Here is a 19,443-nt window from a genome sequence, read left to right on the forward strand (position 1 = left end):
TTACGGGTACCCACATGGGTTATGGCTGTGCCTGCCTGTGACTGGAATTATGTGAAACCTTCTTTGTTCCAGACCTACTTAGGCCTCCTCTCTCATCTCTTTTTCTCGTACACTGATGACTGCATCAGTTACATTTCCTGACCTCACCTTGAGCTGGTAATCTGCATCAACTTTGCTTCCAATTTCCATCCTTTCCTTACCTTCACATTGCCCATCTTCAAATCTACCCTCCCCTTCCTTGATTTCTTTGTCTCTATCTGTGGGATAGGCTATCAACAAATATTCACTATAGGCCTGCTAAGACCTACAAGTATTTTGACTATGCCTCCTCCTAGCCCACTTACTGCAAGGACTCTATTCCATTCTCCCAGTTTCTCCGTCTCTATTGCATCTGTTCAGATGATGCAACCTTCTGATAAGTCGACCGAGTTTTTCAATCGAAGATTACCCCCATCATGGTTGGCAGGGCCCTCAGCCGTGTCGGTTCTATTTCACGCACCTCTTCTCTCGCTCTTTCCCATCACTCCCAGAACCACGATATGTCCTCACCTTCTACACCACCACCCACAGTATGAAAAAGATCATGATCTGTCATTTCCGCCTCCTCCAACATTATGGCAGCACCAAACACATCTTACCCTCCCCTCAAAGCATTGTGAAGTAACCGTTCGCTCCCCGACACCCTAGTCTACTCCTAAGCCACCCACAACATCCCCATCCTTTCCTATGGTATTCTTGCATGCAAGCGTAGAACGTGCAACACCTCCCATTTTACCTTCTCCTTTCTTACCAACCAAGGCCCCAAACAATCCTTCCAAGTGAAACTTGTAATTCTGGTAATTTAGCATGTTGCATTCACTGATACGATATGGGTTCATCTACACTGGGGAGATCAGGCACAGACAGGGTAACTGCTTTACAGAACACCCCCCCATTCAGTCTGCAAAAGGATCCCGAGCTTATCGTCTCCTGGTTATTTTAATTCTCCATCTTGCTCCCACTCTTAAACTTTCACAGAATCATAGAATTGTTACAACACAAAAAAGACTGAGATTCGGCCTGTGGTGCCACCCCAACTCTTTGGCCTCTCCCCTGCTTTTTCCCTGTAGCTCTGCAAATTTCTTCGCTTCAAAAAATTTTCCAACTCTCTTTTAAAGGTCTCAACTGAATCTGCCTTCACCACACTCTCAGCAGAGTATTCCAGATCCAACCAAACGCTGCGTAAAAGTATGTTTCCTCATGCCACCATTGCTTCTTTTGCCAATCACATTAAATCCTCTGGTTCCCGACCTTTCTGCCAATAGGAACAATTTCTCCCTATCTACACTGTCCAGGCCTCTCAACATTTTGAAAACTTCCGTTAAATCTCTATTTGTTTTCCAAGGAGAACAGCCCCAATTTCTCCAAACTATCCATGTAGCTGAAGTTCCTCATCCTTGGAATCATTCGCGTGAATCATTTCTGCACCCTCTGCAGTGTCTTCATATCATTCCTAAAGTGTGGTGCCCAGAATTGGGGGCACTGCTCCAGGTGAGGCCAAACCAATGTTCATCATAACTTCCTTGTTTTGAGACATCCACATCCCATTTATAAAGCCCAGGATCCCATGTGCTTCACTGATCACTTTCTCAACCTGCCCTGCAATCTTCAATGATTTATGAACATATACCTGCAGGCCCCTATGCTCTTTTGGAATTGAATCTTTTATTTAATATTGCCTCTTCTCGTTCCTCCTACTAAAATTAATAACTTCACACTTCTCTAAATTAAGTTTCATCTGCCACTTGTCTGCCCATTCCAACAGCCTGTCTGAGTCCTCTTCAAATTCATCACTATCCTCCTCAAAGTTCACAATATTTCCAAGTTTTGTGCCACCTGTAAATTGTCTTCTATAAGTCTAGGTCATTGCTTTAGAGCAAGGAAAGCAGCTGTCTGAACACTGACCCCTGGGGAAACCCACTATATATCTTCCTCCAGTCCAAAAAACTACCATACATGAATACTCTCAGTTTCCTGCCACTCAGTCAAATTTGCATCCATGCTGCAACTGCCCGTTTTATTGCATGGGCTTCAACCTTGCTGACAAGCCTGTTATGTGGCACTTGATCAACCGCATGACCGTAATCAATCCACTCCATGAACTTGCTTGATTTTTGATGAGGCAAACATGATTTGCCCTGAACAAGTCCATGCTGGCTTTCCTTAATTAATCCACATTAAATAGAATGAGAAATTACCATTTCTAAAAGCTTTTCCACCACTGAGGTTAAACCAACTGGACAGTCGTTGCTGGGCTTAGCCTTAAACCCTTTTTGAACAATGGTAGAACGTTTGAAATTCTCCAGTCCTCGAGCACCACCCCCGTATCTGAGGAGGACTGGAAGATTATGGCCAGTGCCTCTGCAGTTTCCATCCTTACTTCTCTGTATCCTTGGATGCATCTCATCTGGGCCTGGTGACTTACCAGCTTTAAACACAGCTAACCTATCAAATATTTCCTCTTTATGAATTCTTAGCCCATTCTGTGTCTCAACTACCTCCTCTTTCACAATGACTTGGGCTGCATCTTCTTCCCTGGTAAAGACAAATACAAAGGACTCATTTACTACCTCAGCCATGCCCTCACCTACAAACATCTGCGCCCTTTTAGGTCCCTAATTGGCCTCACTCCTCCTTTTACCACCATTTTACTAGTTATATACCTAAATAAGGCTTTTGGGTTCATTTCTGTTATCGCCCATCTCTTCTCATACTCTTTGCTTCTCTTATTTCTTGCTTTTACTTCTCCTTTGAATTTTCTACATCCAAAATAGTTCTCAATTGTATTATCCACTTGACAACTGTCATACGCACACTTTTTCTACTTTATCTTACTCTCTATCATGGTCATCCAGGGAGCTCTGGATTTGTTTGTCCGACCTTCCCCTCTTGTAGGAATGTAACCTGACTGCACCTAAACTATATCCTCTTTGAAGGCAGCCCATTGTTCCATTAGTATTGCAGGCCAATCTTGGATTCCAATTTACCTGAGCCAGATCTGTTCTTACCCCAGTGAAGTTGGTCCTTCCCCCAATTAATTATTTTTACTCTAAATTACTCCTTGTCCTTTTCCATAGCTAACCTAAGCTTTACGATTCTATGATATCTGCCCTTTAAGTATTCCCCGACTGACACTTATCCATTTCAGCCACCTCATTCCCCAGAATGTGATCCTGCAATATCTCCTCCATCACTGAATCAGGAACATACTGATCTAGAAAATTCTCCTGAACACACTTCATAACTCTTCCTCCTCTCTGCCATTGACACTATTACTATCCTAGTCTTTATTAGGATAATTGAAGTCCCCCATTATACTGTTTCATAGTTCTTGCACCTGCCTGTAATTTCCAAGCAAATTTATTCCTCTATATCTTCCCCACTCGATGGTGGCCTGCAAAATATACCAAGCAATGTAATGATACCTCCGATTGTTTCTTAGCTCTAGCCAAATAGATTCTGTCCTTGACCTTTCTAGGGCATCCTTTCTCTCCAGCGCTGTAATGTTCTCCTCAATCAGTATTGCTACTCAAACGCCTTTCTTTCCTTCTCAATCTTTCCAGAAGATTTTGTATCCAGGAATATTTAAAGCCCAGTCCTGCCTTTCTTTGAGCCAGATCTCCATTATTGTCACATCATATTCCCTTGCATTTACCTATGCCTGCAACTCACCAATCTTATTTATCACACTCCATTCATTCAGACACATGCACAGTAAACTTATTTCATTCCTTCTTACTCTGACTCCGCCTAATCCCATGGCATTCCTGACTCCAGTGCTATCTGTCTCTTCCAATTCTCTGTAGCTTATTTTTCCTCGCGAACACTTCCTGGTTACCACAGCCTTGCCAATTTAGTTTAAACCCTTCATTTCTCCCAGAACCAGTCCCAATGCCCAAGGATTCTAAAGTTCTCGCTCCTGCATCATCTTCCCAGCCACCAACTCATCTATTCTAACCTCATATTTCTATACTCACTAGTGCGCGATTCTGGGAGTAATCCTGAAATTACTACCCGAGGTCCTGCTTGCAAGTTTATTTCCTAGCTCCCTAAACTCTGCCTGCAGGCGCTCATCTCTCCTTCTACCGAGTTGCTGGTATTGATATGGGCTATGACCACTGCCCCCCTCCCCCCCAGCACCCACTCAGCGACATCATTGATTCTGGAACCAGGGAGGCAACATACCATCCTTAGTTCACATCTGCGACCGTAACTTGCCTGTTCTTGTAAAAATTGAATCTCTCAACATAATTTATTTCCCAATCTTCCTCCTGCCCCCCTGTACACGTGAACCTCCTTGGCTCTGGCTTCACTCCCCAGGGGAGCCATCGCTCTCGCCAGAATTCAGAGTTCTTACTGGTTGAAGAGTGAGATGTACTCAGGGGGCTCCTGCACCATCTGCCTGGTCCTGACTGCCTAGAGGTCACCGATTCCCCCTCTGCCTAAAGCTGTGGGGTGACCATATCAATAAACATGCCACGCAGAAAACTCTCAACCTCACAGATGTGTCGCACTGACGCCAGCTCTTGCACAAGCTATGAAAACTGCTACAATGTTCCAAAGAAGCTCAATGCACAGCACCTTATCTTTCAACTGGGCACTTTACAGCCTTCTGGACTTAACACTGAGTTCAACAATTTCAGATCATTATCTCTGCCCCATTTTGTTTGTGGGATCAAGAAAATATGCATCTCCAGTACCAGAATACACAGCTTTTTACAAGAGAGACTTGCGAAAAACAGGTGAAGCCTAAAAGCACAGATATAACAAAAGGTATAGCATTTATCGCATGCAAAAACTAGTCTACAAATTGACTGGTAAACTTACAGTGCCTTTCACCTTGGTTGGATTGTAAGTTTTTCCATCAAAGTCTTCAAAATCAGTATCAGAGGAGAAATGTGTTTCAGTCTCCCTGGAAAAGTCGTCAAGTTGGGCATTAGTATTAAATCAATCTGAACAAACAAGAATTTAATTTGCCATCAAACATCTGGCAATATAAAATAGCTACTAAGAAGAAATGCAGCACCAGCAAGATACATCAGTGTTGTGTAAGGCCATGTCATTCATGATAAACCATTTTATTCATGTCACTGACCTTTATCATGTGCAATAAAATGTCAGGAATAAAATATTCCTGTATACAATATTGGAAGCAAAGATCCACTGAACAGAAGCTCTAAAACAAGGCATTTCTGCATCTTAGCTTCACTACAGATCTATCCACGAAGCATTTATCATGCACTTCAAATTATCGACACAAGCTATTGTTATATTGCCAGAAAGAGAAAAAGATACTTGTGAACGAGTTACTGATGACTACTACCTTCTGTAGGCTAATAAACACTCCAAAGGAGGAGTGTTGGCAGGGTCTTGGCAAAGATAAATTAATTAGAACTCATATTAAGTTTTTAGAATTGATTATGCCCTTGATGAACTTCTTTTTGTTTACATTAGGAAAATCTTCTTTTCCACACAGGGTGGTGATAAAACTCATTGCATAAAAATGCATTTCCTCAGAGTTGAAAATTGTAGATTTATGAATAAAATTCCACTTTGTGTGTGTTTTTGGATGACGGTGAAATGGGTATACAAATACTTGCAGTTTAGCTACATGAATATCTTAACACACCCATGATTCTATTTGACAGAAACACTAATGAAAATGCTGGAACTGATTCTCCATCTACACCGGGGATATATTTTAACTCCCAAACCACCCAAGATTAGGGGCTTGGGCAGGAAGGGGGGAAAAAATAGAATAGAAGGCATTTATACCATTGCAGTCATTATCAATGTTAACAGAGATGGAACATAGTGCAAGGTTACTTCACTTGCAATACCAACTTAACAAGCTTAACTGAACTGGGAAATAGAAGGTAAATTCAATCTATGTGCTAGTTTTTCAGACCAATTTTCCACATGACTTTTAACTATTGGTGTAGATACCAGAGTCAATCAATCTAACTATAATCAACTGAAGATGCAATGGCAAGCAAGCTGAAAAATCAATAGCAACCATCTTTGATCTGATGTAAACATGGATCATTCCTACAGACAACACTACAATATTAAAAACTTATATTTATATCACACCGTTAACATAATGAAACGTCCCAAGGATCTTCACAGGAGCATTATAAAACAAAATATGACACCAAGCTAGGAGATATTAGATCAGGTGGCCAAAAGATTCGTCACAAAGCTAAGTTTTAAGAAGTGTCTGAAAAGAGGAAGAGAGGCAGGGAGGTGCAGGGAGGGAATTCCAGAGCTTGGGGCCGAGACACTGAACAGTTGCACTGAAGCAACTGTTCCATCATTAGTAGCCATGATGATTGGGAATGTACAAAAGGTCAGAATAAGAGGAGCGCAGATATCCTGAAGGGTTGTAGGATTCGAAATGATTACAGTGATAGGCAGGGGCGAGGCTATGGAGGAATTGGAAAACAGTGATGAGAATTTTAAAACTATTGCTTGACCAGGAGCCAGTGTAGGTCAGCAAGCACAGAGGTGACAGGGGAACAGAACTTTCTGCAAGTTAAGGCTTGGGCAGAGTTTTGGATCATCAAGTTTACAGAGGGTAGAATGTGGGAGCCCAGCCAGGAGGGCGTTGGAATTGTCAAGTCTGGAGGTACTGAAGGCATGGATGAGGGTTTCAACAAATGAGCTGAGACGGGGCAAGCAGTCGAACAATGCTACAGAGGTGGAAAAAAATGGTCCTGGAATAGCACGAATACGAGGTCGCACGCTCATCGCAGGATCAATGACAGAAAGTTCCATAAACCCTTTTCTTGGAGCAAATCCAATAGTTGCAAATTTTAGATATGAGGGAGACTTTCTTCAACTAAATCTAGGAACGGTGAGAACATGCTTTAAACAATACCTTTGAAGAACTCTTTCCTCCAAAAGCCTTCAACAACTACTTCTAACTTGGAAATGGTGCTACAAACTCAAGTGTAATTGCAGGCTGCAGTCGTGCAGTTGCAATTCATAAGATGTGTATTGCAAGAACAAGTCTTATTTAATGGCCTAAGCAATAAGCACAAAGAGATGGTGGATCCCATCAGATAGTTCCCTAAGCAGACTGTCAAACTCATTTGGTAGAAGGTCTCATCACCAGAACTTTCAAACAAGCACTAAGACGTAGCGGGGCTGGTGGCAAGAACGGCCCTCCCTTCAGATCCTTCCGACACGGCCGGAGTCTCACCCCCTCTGCACATTGCCCTTGAGGTGGCTGTGGTGGGGAAGAGATCATTATCCGCCTCCTTGTGGAGTGTGCCTTTGCAAAGAAGGGGTGAAGAGAGATAAAGTAGTTTTAGTCGAGGTTCGTCCCAAGCAGTTGTGTGACGCAGGACTCCGTTCTACAGGCTATTCCCAGGGACGCACACCTAAACAAACATCAACTGCAGCTGGAGGATCACCAACTCAATGAAAGACACTCATTAGTCTGCCAGGAAGTTGTTGGTCTTCCAATGTGAAGAGTTAGCCACAGCCAAGCATTGCAGACTGGCACATTCTAAGGTCCAAGACCACATGCTGAGGCCACAGAGGCACAATGAGGAAAAGTCGCTATCTAAGGCCTTTCAGCCATAGTGCACCGAGGGGCTGGAAGCTGTGTGGAACCCCTCAGGTTGTATGACTCACATTGAATGCAGACAGTAAATATCACATGCATCACAATTGTATTGAAGCACCTCGAATGCAACATGATCTCTGTAGAAAATTTGAATATCATTGCGCTTTCAGTAATGACCATTTTGAAGTGTTTTGTAATGTTCTTTTTGATATTGTATGAATGAAGTATATTTTTGGAAAAAGACTAAGCACAGGTTCACTAAACCTGCAAGGCTATTTTCAGCAAGATGCTCCAAAGGCCATTAGAGATGTACTAAAGTATATAGATAGGTGAAGTGAATGGGCAAAACATCTTGCAGATGGATTGTAATGTAGGAAAATGTGAGGTTGCCAACTTCAAACAGGAAAAATAGATAAGGAGAATGTTATTTAAATGGAGACTGCAGAATTCTGCAGTACAGAGGGATTCCAAGAGGGATGAATAGGAAAGCCTTGCTACAACTGTACAGGGTATTGGTGAGACCACATCTAGAGTACTGCATACAGTTTTGATCTCCTTATTTGAGGGATATACTTGCATTGGGAGCAGTTCAGAGAAGGTTCACTAGATTGACTCCTGGAATGAAGGGTTTATCTCATGAGGAAAGGATTTTTTTTTAATTAATTCATGGGATGTGGGCTTTGCTGGCTGAGCCAGCATTTATTGACCATCCCTAGTTGCCCTTGAGGTGGTGGTGGTGAGGCTCCTTCTTAAACCCTGCAGTCCATGTGGTGCAAATACCCACAGTGCAGTTAGGAAGGGAGTTCCAGGATTTTGACCCAGCGACAGTGGAGGAACAGCAATATATTTCCAAGTCAGGATGGTGAGTGATTTGGAGGGGAAGTTGCAGGTGGTGGTGCTCCCATCTATCTGCTGCCCTTGTCCTTCTAGATGGTAGTGGTCGTGGGTTTGGAAGGTGCTGTTGAAGGAGCCTTGGTGAATTCTTGCACTGCATCTTGTAGATGGTACACACTGCTGCTACCATGCGTCGGTAGTGGAGGGAGTGAATGTTTGTGGATGCGGTGCCAATCAATGGGCTGCTTTGTCCTGGACAGTGTCAATTCTCGAGTGTTGTGGGAGCTGTTCTCATCCAGGCAAGTGGGGAGTATTCGATCACATGCCTGACTTGTACCTTGTAGATGGTGCTTTGTGGAGTCAGGAGGTGGGTTACTCGTCACACGATTCCTAGCCTCCAACCTGCTCTTGGAGCCATAGTATTTATATGGCTAGCCCAGTTCAGTTTCTGGTCAACGGTAACCCCCAGGATGTTGACAGTGGGGATTCAGTGATGGTAATGCCATTGAACAGCAAGGGGCAATGGTTGGATTCTTTCTTTTTGGAGATGGCTATTGCCTGACACTTGTGTGGCACGAATGCTACTTGCCACTTGTCAGCCCAAGCCTGGATATTGTCCAGGTCTTGCGGAATTTGGACATGGACTGCTTCAAAATCTGAGGAGTCACGAATGGTGCTGAACATTGTGCAATCACCGGCGAACATTCCCACTTCTGACCTTATGATGGAAGGAAGGTCATTGATGAAGCAGCTTAAGATGGTTGGGCCGAGGACACTGCCCTGACGAACTCCTGCAGTGATGTCCTGGAGCTGAGATGAATGACCTCCAACAGCCACAACCATCTTCCTTTAGAGTCATAGGGGTCCACAGCACAGAAAAAGGCCCTTCGGCCCATCGAGTCTGCACCGGTCAAACAAGTACCTAACTATTCTAAACCCATTTTCCAGCCCAAGGCCCATAGCCTTGTATGCCATGGCATCGCAAGTGCACATCCAAATACTTCTTAAATGTTATGGGGGTTTCTGCCTTTACCACCCTTTCAGGCAATGAGTTTCGGATTCCCACCACCCTCTGGGTGAAAAAATTCTTCCTCACATCCCCTCTAAACCTCCTGCCCCTTACCTTAAACTTATGCCCCCTGGTTATTGATCCCTCTGTCAAGGGGAAAAGTTCCTTCCCGTCTATCCCATCTATGCCCCTCATCATTTTATACACCTCAATCATGTCCCCCCTCAATCTCCTCTGCTCCAGGGAAAATAACCCCAGTCTATCCAATCTCTCCTCATAACTAAAACTCTCCAGTCCAGGCAACATCCTGGTAAATCTCCTCTGCACTCTCTCTAGTGCAATCACATCCTTCCTATAATGCGGATTCCAGAACTGCACGCAACACGCTAGCTGTGGACTAACCAGTGTTTTATACAGTTCCAGCATAACCTCCTTGCTCCTACATTCTATGCCTCGGCTAATAAAGGCAAGTATCCCATATGCCTTCTTAACCATCTCATCTAACTATCCCGCTACCTTAAGGGACCAGTGGACATGTACACCAAGGTCCCTCTGATCCTCGGTACTTCCCAGAGTCCTACCATTCATCATGTATTACCATGCCTTGTTTGTCCTGCCCAAGTGCATCATCTCACATTTATCCGGATTAAATTCCATTTGCTAATGATCAACCCATCTGACCAGCCCGTCTACATCCTCCTGTAATCTAAGGCTATCCTCCTCACTATTTACCACCCCACCAATTTTCGTGTCATCCGCGAACTTATTTGTGCTAGCTATGACTCCAACCAGCAGAGAGTTTTCCCCCTGATGAGCAGGTTGGGCCAATATTCATTGGAGTTTAGAGAAATGAGTGGTGAACATAGTGAAACATCAGATATATGAGGCGGCTTGACAGGGTAGATTCCTCCTTCATGGGGGAATGTAGAACTGCCAGGGGGTACAGTTGCAAAATGAGGGGTCTCCCATTCAAGATGGAAATGAGAAGGAATTTCTTGTCTCAGAGGATCATTAATCTTTGGAATTCTCTATTCCAGAGGGCAGTGGAGAATGGGTCACTGAATATATTCCAGGCTGCAGCAGATTTTTGATCTACAACAGAGGCAGAAGTTATTTGGGGTGGGGGGACGTTGCAGGCATGAAAGTGGAGTTAAGGCCATTATCAGGTCAACCATGAATAGTGAGCAGCTTGAAGAGCCAAATGGCCTACTCCTACTCCTTTTTCTTGTGTTATGTTCTTATACTTGGAATATACATTCAATGGCATAGGTCTATTGATGTGCTGTTCAATAATACAAGCAGACCTGAGAGGATTGAGTGCATACTGCTTTAGAAGCCATACATAATTGCAAAAAGCTGCAGCAAACAACAGGTACAATATTTGCGGTACTTGAAAGAAATCAAAGTTGTGTTCTTTTTTGGGGCATGGCTTACTTGAGAAGTTAGAAGCCACCCAGGGCTTACTATTTCATGCAGCCACATGAAGTAGGCAAATAAGCTGGATCCAAAGTTGACCGCAGCAGAAATAGGATAAATTCCAGGACCAGGTATCAATGAATCTCACTGTTGTGCTTTTATTTTATTACCGAACTTCGTTATTCTTTGAAGCATTTTGCCTGCTGATCGTACTATGTTCTCACAATTGCTTGTCTCACTTCAACAACAATAATGCCAGATATTCTATACAATGACAATGCAGAGGAAGAACATAACTGATTAAGAGAGAATATTTTGCTTCATTGGCATCAGTATGGGAAGTATGATCACCTGATTTAGGAAATATATCAAATTGCACAGCAAGCTTTACTCAACATGTGCAAACAATGAATATGACCCAGAACTGCTTTCATCAAGTAACGCTTATATTTCAGATCGTGCCAGTTGTCAGGATTTTGGTCTATGCACCTATTAACAGCATTGATTTCCACAGAAGTAGCTTTAATGCACAAGGTCCTTACAGGAAGAATTTTTGATGCAACATAATTTATCCATCCAATAAGATCCTGCACTAGCACCACTGCTACATTTAATTGCTTCCGAAATGAATTCAGTGGAAGAACCTCAACCAATCTGTCTGAAAGTCCATTCCAAATGTTAGTCATTCCGTGTGTAGAACTTTATCAGTCTTTATTTCACGTTTTACTGGCTGTGTCCCCTCATCATATTCTTGCACTCTAAGTAACCTGTGCTATATGGTTTACTCATCTTGCAGATTTCCATATGATCATTTCCTCAGATGACTCCTTACCAGCTGAAAAGCTGAAGCTTCTCCAGCCTTCCTTCATTACTTTGATCCCTAACATTATGGATCAGCCCCATGAAATTTCACTGCAATACTTCCAGTAGTCAGTGATTCCCTCATTTCTCAGCAACCAATATTAGACATATTCCAGAAGCACTTTGAAAAGATACTCTAAGGTTTACTCACAACATGCTCAGACTTTCTCAGGACTTGCATTCCACCGTTTCAGCGACATTATTCCAAATTTTGTTGGCCTTGTTGATTTGAATTTATTGGATATATTGAGCGTTGTACCCATCAAGTCTTTTTAGTCTTTTCTAGCCTCACCCTGAACTATTTCAACAAACTCAAAGTAGGCATACATCCGTTTTACCTTCTTAAATGCAGCACTTTACACTGCTCTGCATTAAATTTCATCATACATTGCCCCACTCACATATTTTGTTTACCTCATTTTATAAATACTGAGCAGCATCCTTCAATTCCATTGTTCCTCCTCATTTGACAAGAGTGCACAAATCAAACCATTTTTGCATTGTTTCTGAATCCAAGTCATTGTACAAATTCAAAAGAATAGCGATCCCAGCACCAAGCCCTGGGGCACTCGACTCTAATTCTCTCTGAATATAAGAAATATGAGCAGGAAAAGCACACGGAACCCTGAATGCCTGCTCTATCATTCATAAGATCACAGCTGATTTTGAGGTCAAGTCAATCTACCTGTCCAAATTCCAAATCTCACAACTCCCCTCCAGAGCAAAAAATCTCTTAACCTTGAATTTACTCAATTACTAAGTATCCACTCGGGAGCAAACAATTCCAAAGATTCATAACCCTCTGAGTGAAGAAATTCCTCATCTCAGTCTTAAATAGGAGACCCCTTAACCTGAGACTATGGCCTCTAGTTCTCGACTCTCCAGTCAGAGGAAACTCAGCATCTGTCCCACTAAGCCTCCTCAATGTTAAATGATTCAATGCGCACACCATTCTTCTGAACTCCAGAAAGTAGAGGCCGATTCTACCCAGCCTCTCATCATAGGGGAATCCTCTGATCCCACATGTCTCTCATCATAGGAGAATCCTCTTATTCCACATGTCAATCTGGTGAACCTTTGTTCGCTGCCTCCAAGATTAAGTATACCCTTCCTTTAATAAGATGAACAAAGTGCAGATTACTCCAAGTATGGTCTCACCAAAGCCCTTTACAGTTGTAGCAAGGCTATCTTACTATTGCACACAAATTTCTTGCAAAAGCTCAACATGCCATTTGACTTCCTAATGACTTGGTGCATTTGCTTGCAGTTTTCTGTGTTTCTTGTACAAGGACACCCAAAGCTCTCTGCACGTCAACATTTAAAAGTTTCTCACCATTTAAGAAACATTGTTTTTTTTCCCTATTCTTCCCACCAAAGCGAATAGCCTTTTCCCCATATTATACTCAACTTGCCAAATTATTGCCCAATTAATTAACCTATCTATGCAGTCTTTACACCTTCCTCACAGCCTACGGTCTCACCTAGCTTTGTATAGTCAGTTAACTTGGATGTGTTACTTTTGGTACCCTCATCAAAGCTATTAATATAGATTGCACTGATCCTGAGGCACAACATCAGTTAATGACCACCACTTGAAAATGCTGTTTATCCCTGCTCTGTTTTCTACCCATTAATCTTCTATCCATTACCCCCAACCCTATGAGACCTTATCATGTGTAATGACATATTATGTGGCAACTTGCTGAATGCTTTTTGGACATTGACCAGCTCCCCTTTATCTGCCCTGTTAGTTACATGCTCAAAAGAAACCTAATAGATTTGTCAGGCATGATTTAACTGATATGACTCCTCTAACAAGTACCTCCCACTTTTCCAGTCATGAATCAGTTTCTTGTCCATACCCAAGTTTTAATTTGAATCCCCATATCTTTGACTATAAGTAATAGCCTGTGTGAAATTTTACACAGCATCGTAAGGTCTACCACAGTCCGCTTGGGTTATCACATCCTGAAAAAATTCAAGGTGGCTGATCAAGCAGGATCTTCTCCTTATAAAGCCAGATGTCCTTATGTTTCCTAGGTGGCTGTTACATAGAAGAATTTTACATGGGGTTGAATTTGTTCTTATGTGTGCTCAATGAAATGTTTTTGAAGAAGGACATCAAATTATCCTGTTTCCACTCTATTTCTTCCCATGTTCACCAATTCAATGGTGCCCATTGCCTCACTAAGGTGCTCTCTCATCTCTGATACTCAAGATAAATTCCATCAAACCCAAACATTTATTATATTTGAGTTCTTGCAATTTGTCTAGATACCTATCCCATTAATAGTGAAGTGATTAATTTTGCTTTCGTTCTCTTTTTAAGAGGATAACATTGTTCATGTCTCCCTTGTGAAGCTTTGAGGAAGTTATACTTTAGAATACTTGAGTATGTCTTGTGCATGCTCAGTTTTAATGTTTGCACCTTTTTTTGATAGTACTCATTATATTTGCTATTGTATTGAAATAATCCTTTACAGCTAAATTTCTTCTCCTCTTCCCCACGTGCAGCATTTTTGTAACATTTCCCAGAGTCTGAATTTACAGTTCTTGGCATTTTGTTAATATTCAGTTCCTCGTCACAAGTCTTTGAAGGTGGGAGGTGCGGACAAGGAGCAGCCAACTGTCAGCAAAGTTGCAGCGTACCAAGTATGTCCATCATATACTTGGATAATATCTTTTTAATTTGATCTCAGAATGTGACTGACGTAGGCTAGGCTGCAATTCTTGCTCACCCTTAGATGCCCTGACAAAGTCTTGGTGAACTTTCTCTTCAACCATTGCAATCTTTAGTGATGACAGTTCTCCCATCGTGGTGTAAAGGAAGTAATTTCAGGACATAAACCAAGCAACAATAAAGGAACAATGATGAATATCCAAGTCAGGATGGTTGGTGCGTGACTTGCAGTGGGTCACAACAGCATTACTTCTGTCTTTTCTTGGTGACAGAGTTCACAGGGGAGCCAGATGCTGTTAAAGTAACCTTGAGTTGCTCGTGTGCAGCCCAGACTCCACAGCTGGAATGCTGTGTCCAATTCTTGGAAGCATTGCTCTTAATTAATAAATGAAACAACAGAGGCTTGAACAGAAAGCAGCAAGACATGCTATGCTGGACAGCAAAGAGTTCATATTCTCGAACAAGACACCCGTCAGCAGATAATTGCAAAACTAAGAGGAAAAACTAAATGTTTCTCCTTGTGCACCCACTGGATCAAAACTATCAAGCTACCATATTTTGCAAGTTAACTTGGTTTAGTAAGGATACATGGATTCAGAGTGAAGCCATAGCACTGAAGATGACTTGCCTAGCAGGAATAGAAGATGGACGAATCTCGAGTCTCTACTGCGGATAGCCGAGGAGCTCAACACAGAACAAAAAAAGTGCCAAATTCTTGCCTTTTTGCAGCACACAAAAAGAGGCCAGCACTTCATTCAAACCAATGAATTAAAAATAATTGGTCTGAATGCATGTAGGCCAGGGGGAAAGATCACCATAAGGACCTCTAGTCAATGAGATTAAGGTAAAAGCAAATTTAGGAAGAGGTCCAAGAAAAGCCACATTACACTAGGAAATCTGATGAATTTCCATTTCTACAGGTCAGACCAGATTGCTCTGGAGAAATTAAGGGCGTTGGTAACAGGCTGAATGAATGGGCCAACCCTTTTAAGGCAAATTGGCTTAAATAATTACAAATGGGATATCTAAGAAACATTACAACGGTGTAGAAAAATAAAATGTTGAAATTCAAGATTCCAAATTTTGAGCCAACAAGGATCACCTGATTCAAGACATGAAAATATAAATCAAAGGAAGTGCACTCCAAATCTAAAAATTCTGTTGAATCATGCTGAACATTAGTAAATGCCCCAAGTGATGTGGTACTACAGTCCATTAGCCTCCATAACTTGGTATTGAAGTGGGGAAATCGAATAAACCAGGGTTCAGTGTGCTAAGTATAGGATTGGGTTTGGCGGTGATTCCTTCCATAGTCCAGCAGCCTGCTGAAACTCACCGTTTGGGCTAACATATGATGAATAGTTTCTTGGGTGGGCTACTGGCCCACTGAACCATACCCCCAGCCCAAATCACTGGCTTCAGGAAAGGAAGGAAAAACATTAATTGTACAAAGTTGGGAAACATGCAAGACTAGCAGTTTTCATTATGGAAAACATTGTGTGGCTGAATAACTGAAATAACTTACTGAGGGAGATGAAATTCTGTGGGTATTTCAGGTTCAGCTATCATCTCCTACACATCTTCCGTGACAAAAATAAATTATATTTGTCCTCCCCACTTCACAACAGCAGTGTGTTCAGTTCCAACCTAGTCACTTCTAGTCACAGAACGCAAAACCTGAAAGGAAGAAAACATAAAACTGAATCTTTTGACTTCCTCCCCTTTAGTCTCTTCACATTTATAGTTTACATTGATAGTTCATCTAGTGTAGCACGCAGTCAGACAGATCAGAAGCTCCAGGTTTGATTCCCAGTCCAATGCTGGCTGGTAGAAGGTAGGAAGCAAAAATGGGTCTTCGTGCACTTGGCACATGGGAGCAGGGAAGAAATTAGCCAAGTTTCACCACTGTTGAGAAATTAGAGCAACATTGGCTGAAAAGTGTGACTGAGTGATAACAGAATTGAAACAGCCTACTGTTTATAGATTGCCAACACTAACTGTCCAGGAAAATAATGAAGGAATGACCATTTGAATTTGAAACAGTCCTCCGGTAGCTAGCAACACTTTGAAGAGGATGAAGACGAGCCAAAAACTTTTTTTTAAAATCTTCAATAAAAATTGTAAAAGGCCAGCTGGATTGTGTAATCCACTAACCCCAAATCCAATATTATTTTGGCAATTGGTGGATCCCCTGACAAATGCAGATGTAAGAAATTTCCACATGGGCAGCCACCTAAGAAAGAAGATTTCAATGCCAGGGCAGTCTTTAAGGAACATTCTCAGAGATGGGAAAATGCAGCTGCAGAAGCATGGGACTGTGACCAAAGGAGGGGGTAGAGTGTGAAGGAGAAAGATTGAAGGCCAAAGGAGTAATACAAAGCATGAGGGGGTGGAGGGGGAGGGAGTCAAAGAATAACGGGCAGGGAGGAAACAATGGGGGTGATGGACAGCTGAAGAAGGGGAAGGAAAGGGCAGGAATGTTAAAAGGGGAAGAACGAGTGATAGGAGAAAGGAAGGAAAGCAAAAACAGAAGGCAGGAGAGGGGAATGGGGTAAGGGAGTGGGATGAGTTCAAGTCTAAAGAATATTTAAATGCTCATCAGAATGGGAAAAAACTTGTAAATAATTGACCTGGGGCCCAAGCATCACTGTGCTCAAACAGCTGCTCCACTGAAAATTCCTCATGGCTACTATATCTCAGGATCCTTTATTGCATTGGTTCTCATCAGCCTTGCTTCCCCCAACTAAACTTGTCCTGTCCAACCACTGTTGAGGCAGCCAGCATAGCATTAACAGCTATTAGGGAGGAGGAAGTTCTAGTTGCAGGGGCACATCACATGGCAAGGAAAGAGCATGAGGTCTAGTCTGAAAGAGGAGTTCCAGTTCCAGTTGGCAACTATGGCAAAGAAGGAGACTGAAAATGAGTGCCAACAGTGCAGATCACTGGCAACAGGGTAGCCATCCATCAGGCCAACTCAAACAGACAAATCATGACGATAGCCCAAAGGACACAAACTGAACAGTGAAATGATGTTTTATCTAAAAGAAAAACCAAGAGTCTTGAATGAGATGTCGATGTAGGTTCAGCATCTTTGGAAAATAACAGCAGGAAGTAATACAGTATATGAAGACGGGGTGGGATGGCCAGAGACTAGCAAAAATGACCAATTGTTAAATTTTTACCTGCATGTACAAGAGTGTTCTGGTGGGTGGGAGGGGGCGCAGGGTGCAAGAGAGGGGCGGGGTGAAGCAATAATTAGGGGAGAGTGAAACACAGGCACAAGTTGCAGATACAAAACAACCCTCATAAGGGTAGATAACTGACAAATTCATCCCTTTGATACAAATGTGTAGAAACCAGCAAAGATAATCTGTTAAGTCCATCGAACTTCAAATGTTAAAAAAGCTACTTCCTGGCTTTTGGGGTTTTCATTTAAGAAACTTCCAATGGAAAAAAGCATGTTTCTGTGCATCAGTCTCAGTACAAATCAGGTGCTCAAAGGTCTCTCTGGACAGTTAGGCTGACTTGGAGTGCTCTGCCTCCCCTCTTGTCTTGAATAGGCTTTGCACAAATGTTCCAGGTGTAGCCACACATTGATTTCCCTGCTTAAAAGCCCATTTGCATTTTCCTGGCTCTGGAACATGGAGGTAGGTACAAGGCCAACAGGGTCAGGAGTACCAGCAGCCAGGATTCAAGTTGCTGCTAGAATCAAAGTACAATAGGTTAGGAGGGAACGAGCAAGTCTGAGACTTGAACAGAGAACACAGATCTGGCAAATCAAACATAGTAGCAGCTTCTGCAGCAATGATGGTGCCGTCCATCAAAAAAATTGTACAGTTAAGAAAGGTTATGAGGAGCAAGACCAGCAGGTGAAGAATAATAGCAAGAAGAAGCAGGATCAGTAAAACAAGGGCTTTTAGTGCAGCAAGTCATTGAAGGCCCTGGCCCTGCAAGTGATGGGGTTCCCATGGCCAAATCGTTACAGGAGTAATAGGGACACGAAGCACAATTTCCACCAATTAGATCACCGGACAAATACATAGAATCAGGTCAATGAAATGGTAAAATAGTAAACAATACACACATTACAGCTTTCTACAAATACAGCAATAATATTTTGTGTTGCAGGATTATTCCATTTATGTTTTAAACAAGTAATAGTGCACTTATATTGATGGCACTAGTACCATTTATGAGAAAGTGGGAGCACAACTGCAGAGCTATACTACCTGCTCTTCATATAGCCAACCGTCAACTGCCTATGGAAATAAAGGTCGGAAATCAGTATCTACACTTTTTATTTTTAAATGTTCATTAAGCCATTTCAGAAGTTAAATTTATACGATTTATAACAGTTGCAATTTATACCAATGCAAAATATAAGTAAGGATAATTAGCCTTTCTGGACTAACTCAACATTCATACCTTGAATGTGGAAAAAATGCTCCAAGTTCACAGAACCACAAGGGGGAAAAATGCCAAATCCAAGCAACTTCAACAAATACTGTATTTATGCTGCTTCACACCAACCTAGGACCTCTTTTGCTCCCGAAGATATTTCATCGTTGTGGGCATCACTGGCAAGGCCAGCATTTATTGCCCATCCCTAATTGCCCTTGAACTAAGTGGTTTACTAGGCCATTGCTGAAGGCAGTTAAGAGTAAACCACATTGCTGTGGGACTGGAATCACATGCAGGCTAGACCAGGTAAGGATAGCAGATTTCCTTTCCTAAAGGGCATAAGTAAACCAGATGGGACAATTGATGATAGCTTCATGGTCAGCCTTACTGGAACTAGCTTCATATTCCAGATTTATTAATTGAAAGTAAATTCCACTAGTTGCCATGGTGGGGTTTGAATCCATGTTCCCACAGCATTAGCCTGGGCCTCCGGATTACTAGTCCAGTGACATTATTACTGTACCACCATATTCCCCCACAATGTAACTGGTGCATAAGCCTTTGATGAAGGGCTCCGGATGATGTAAAAACTACTGCAATTCTTTGGTACTTAGAAAATAAAATTGGTGC

The 19,443-nt window shown here is 42.3% G+C and overlaps 1 protein-coding gene across 5 annotated transcripts in view; it reads right to left on the reverse strand.

Annotated features, from left to right (window-relative positions):
• The window catches only part of stag2b (STAG2 cohesin complex component b), a 164,991-nt gene that overhangs the window by 94,320 nt on the left and 51,228 nt on the right, over nt 1-19,443 (reverse strand). For 2 of the 5 annotated variants that reach the window (XM_078547459.1, XM_078547458.1), the window contains exons 2-3: nt 15,938-16,089; nt 4,867-4,951 (exon numbers count right to left, since the gene is read on the reverse strand). In XM_078547459.1, coding sequence (XP_078403585.1) covers nt 4,867-4,951; nt 15,938-15,981 — 129 coding nt within the window. In that variant the 5' untranslated portion in view covers nt 15,982-16,089. The remainder of the gene's footprint in view (nt 1-4,866; nt 4,952-15,937; nt 16,090-19,443) is intronic. The other 3 variants (XM_078547460.1, XM_078547461.1, XM_078547462.1) reach the window with 3 other exon arrangements.

This window comes from Cetorhinus maximus, chromosome 8 (genome assembly GCF_964194155.1).
Source record: "Cetorhinus maximus chromosome 8, sCetMax3.hap1.1, whole genome shotgun sequence".
Lineage (NCBI taxonomy): Eukaryota > Metazoa > Chordata > Chondrichthyes > Lamniformes > Cetorhinidae > Cetorhinus > Cetorhinus maximus.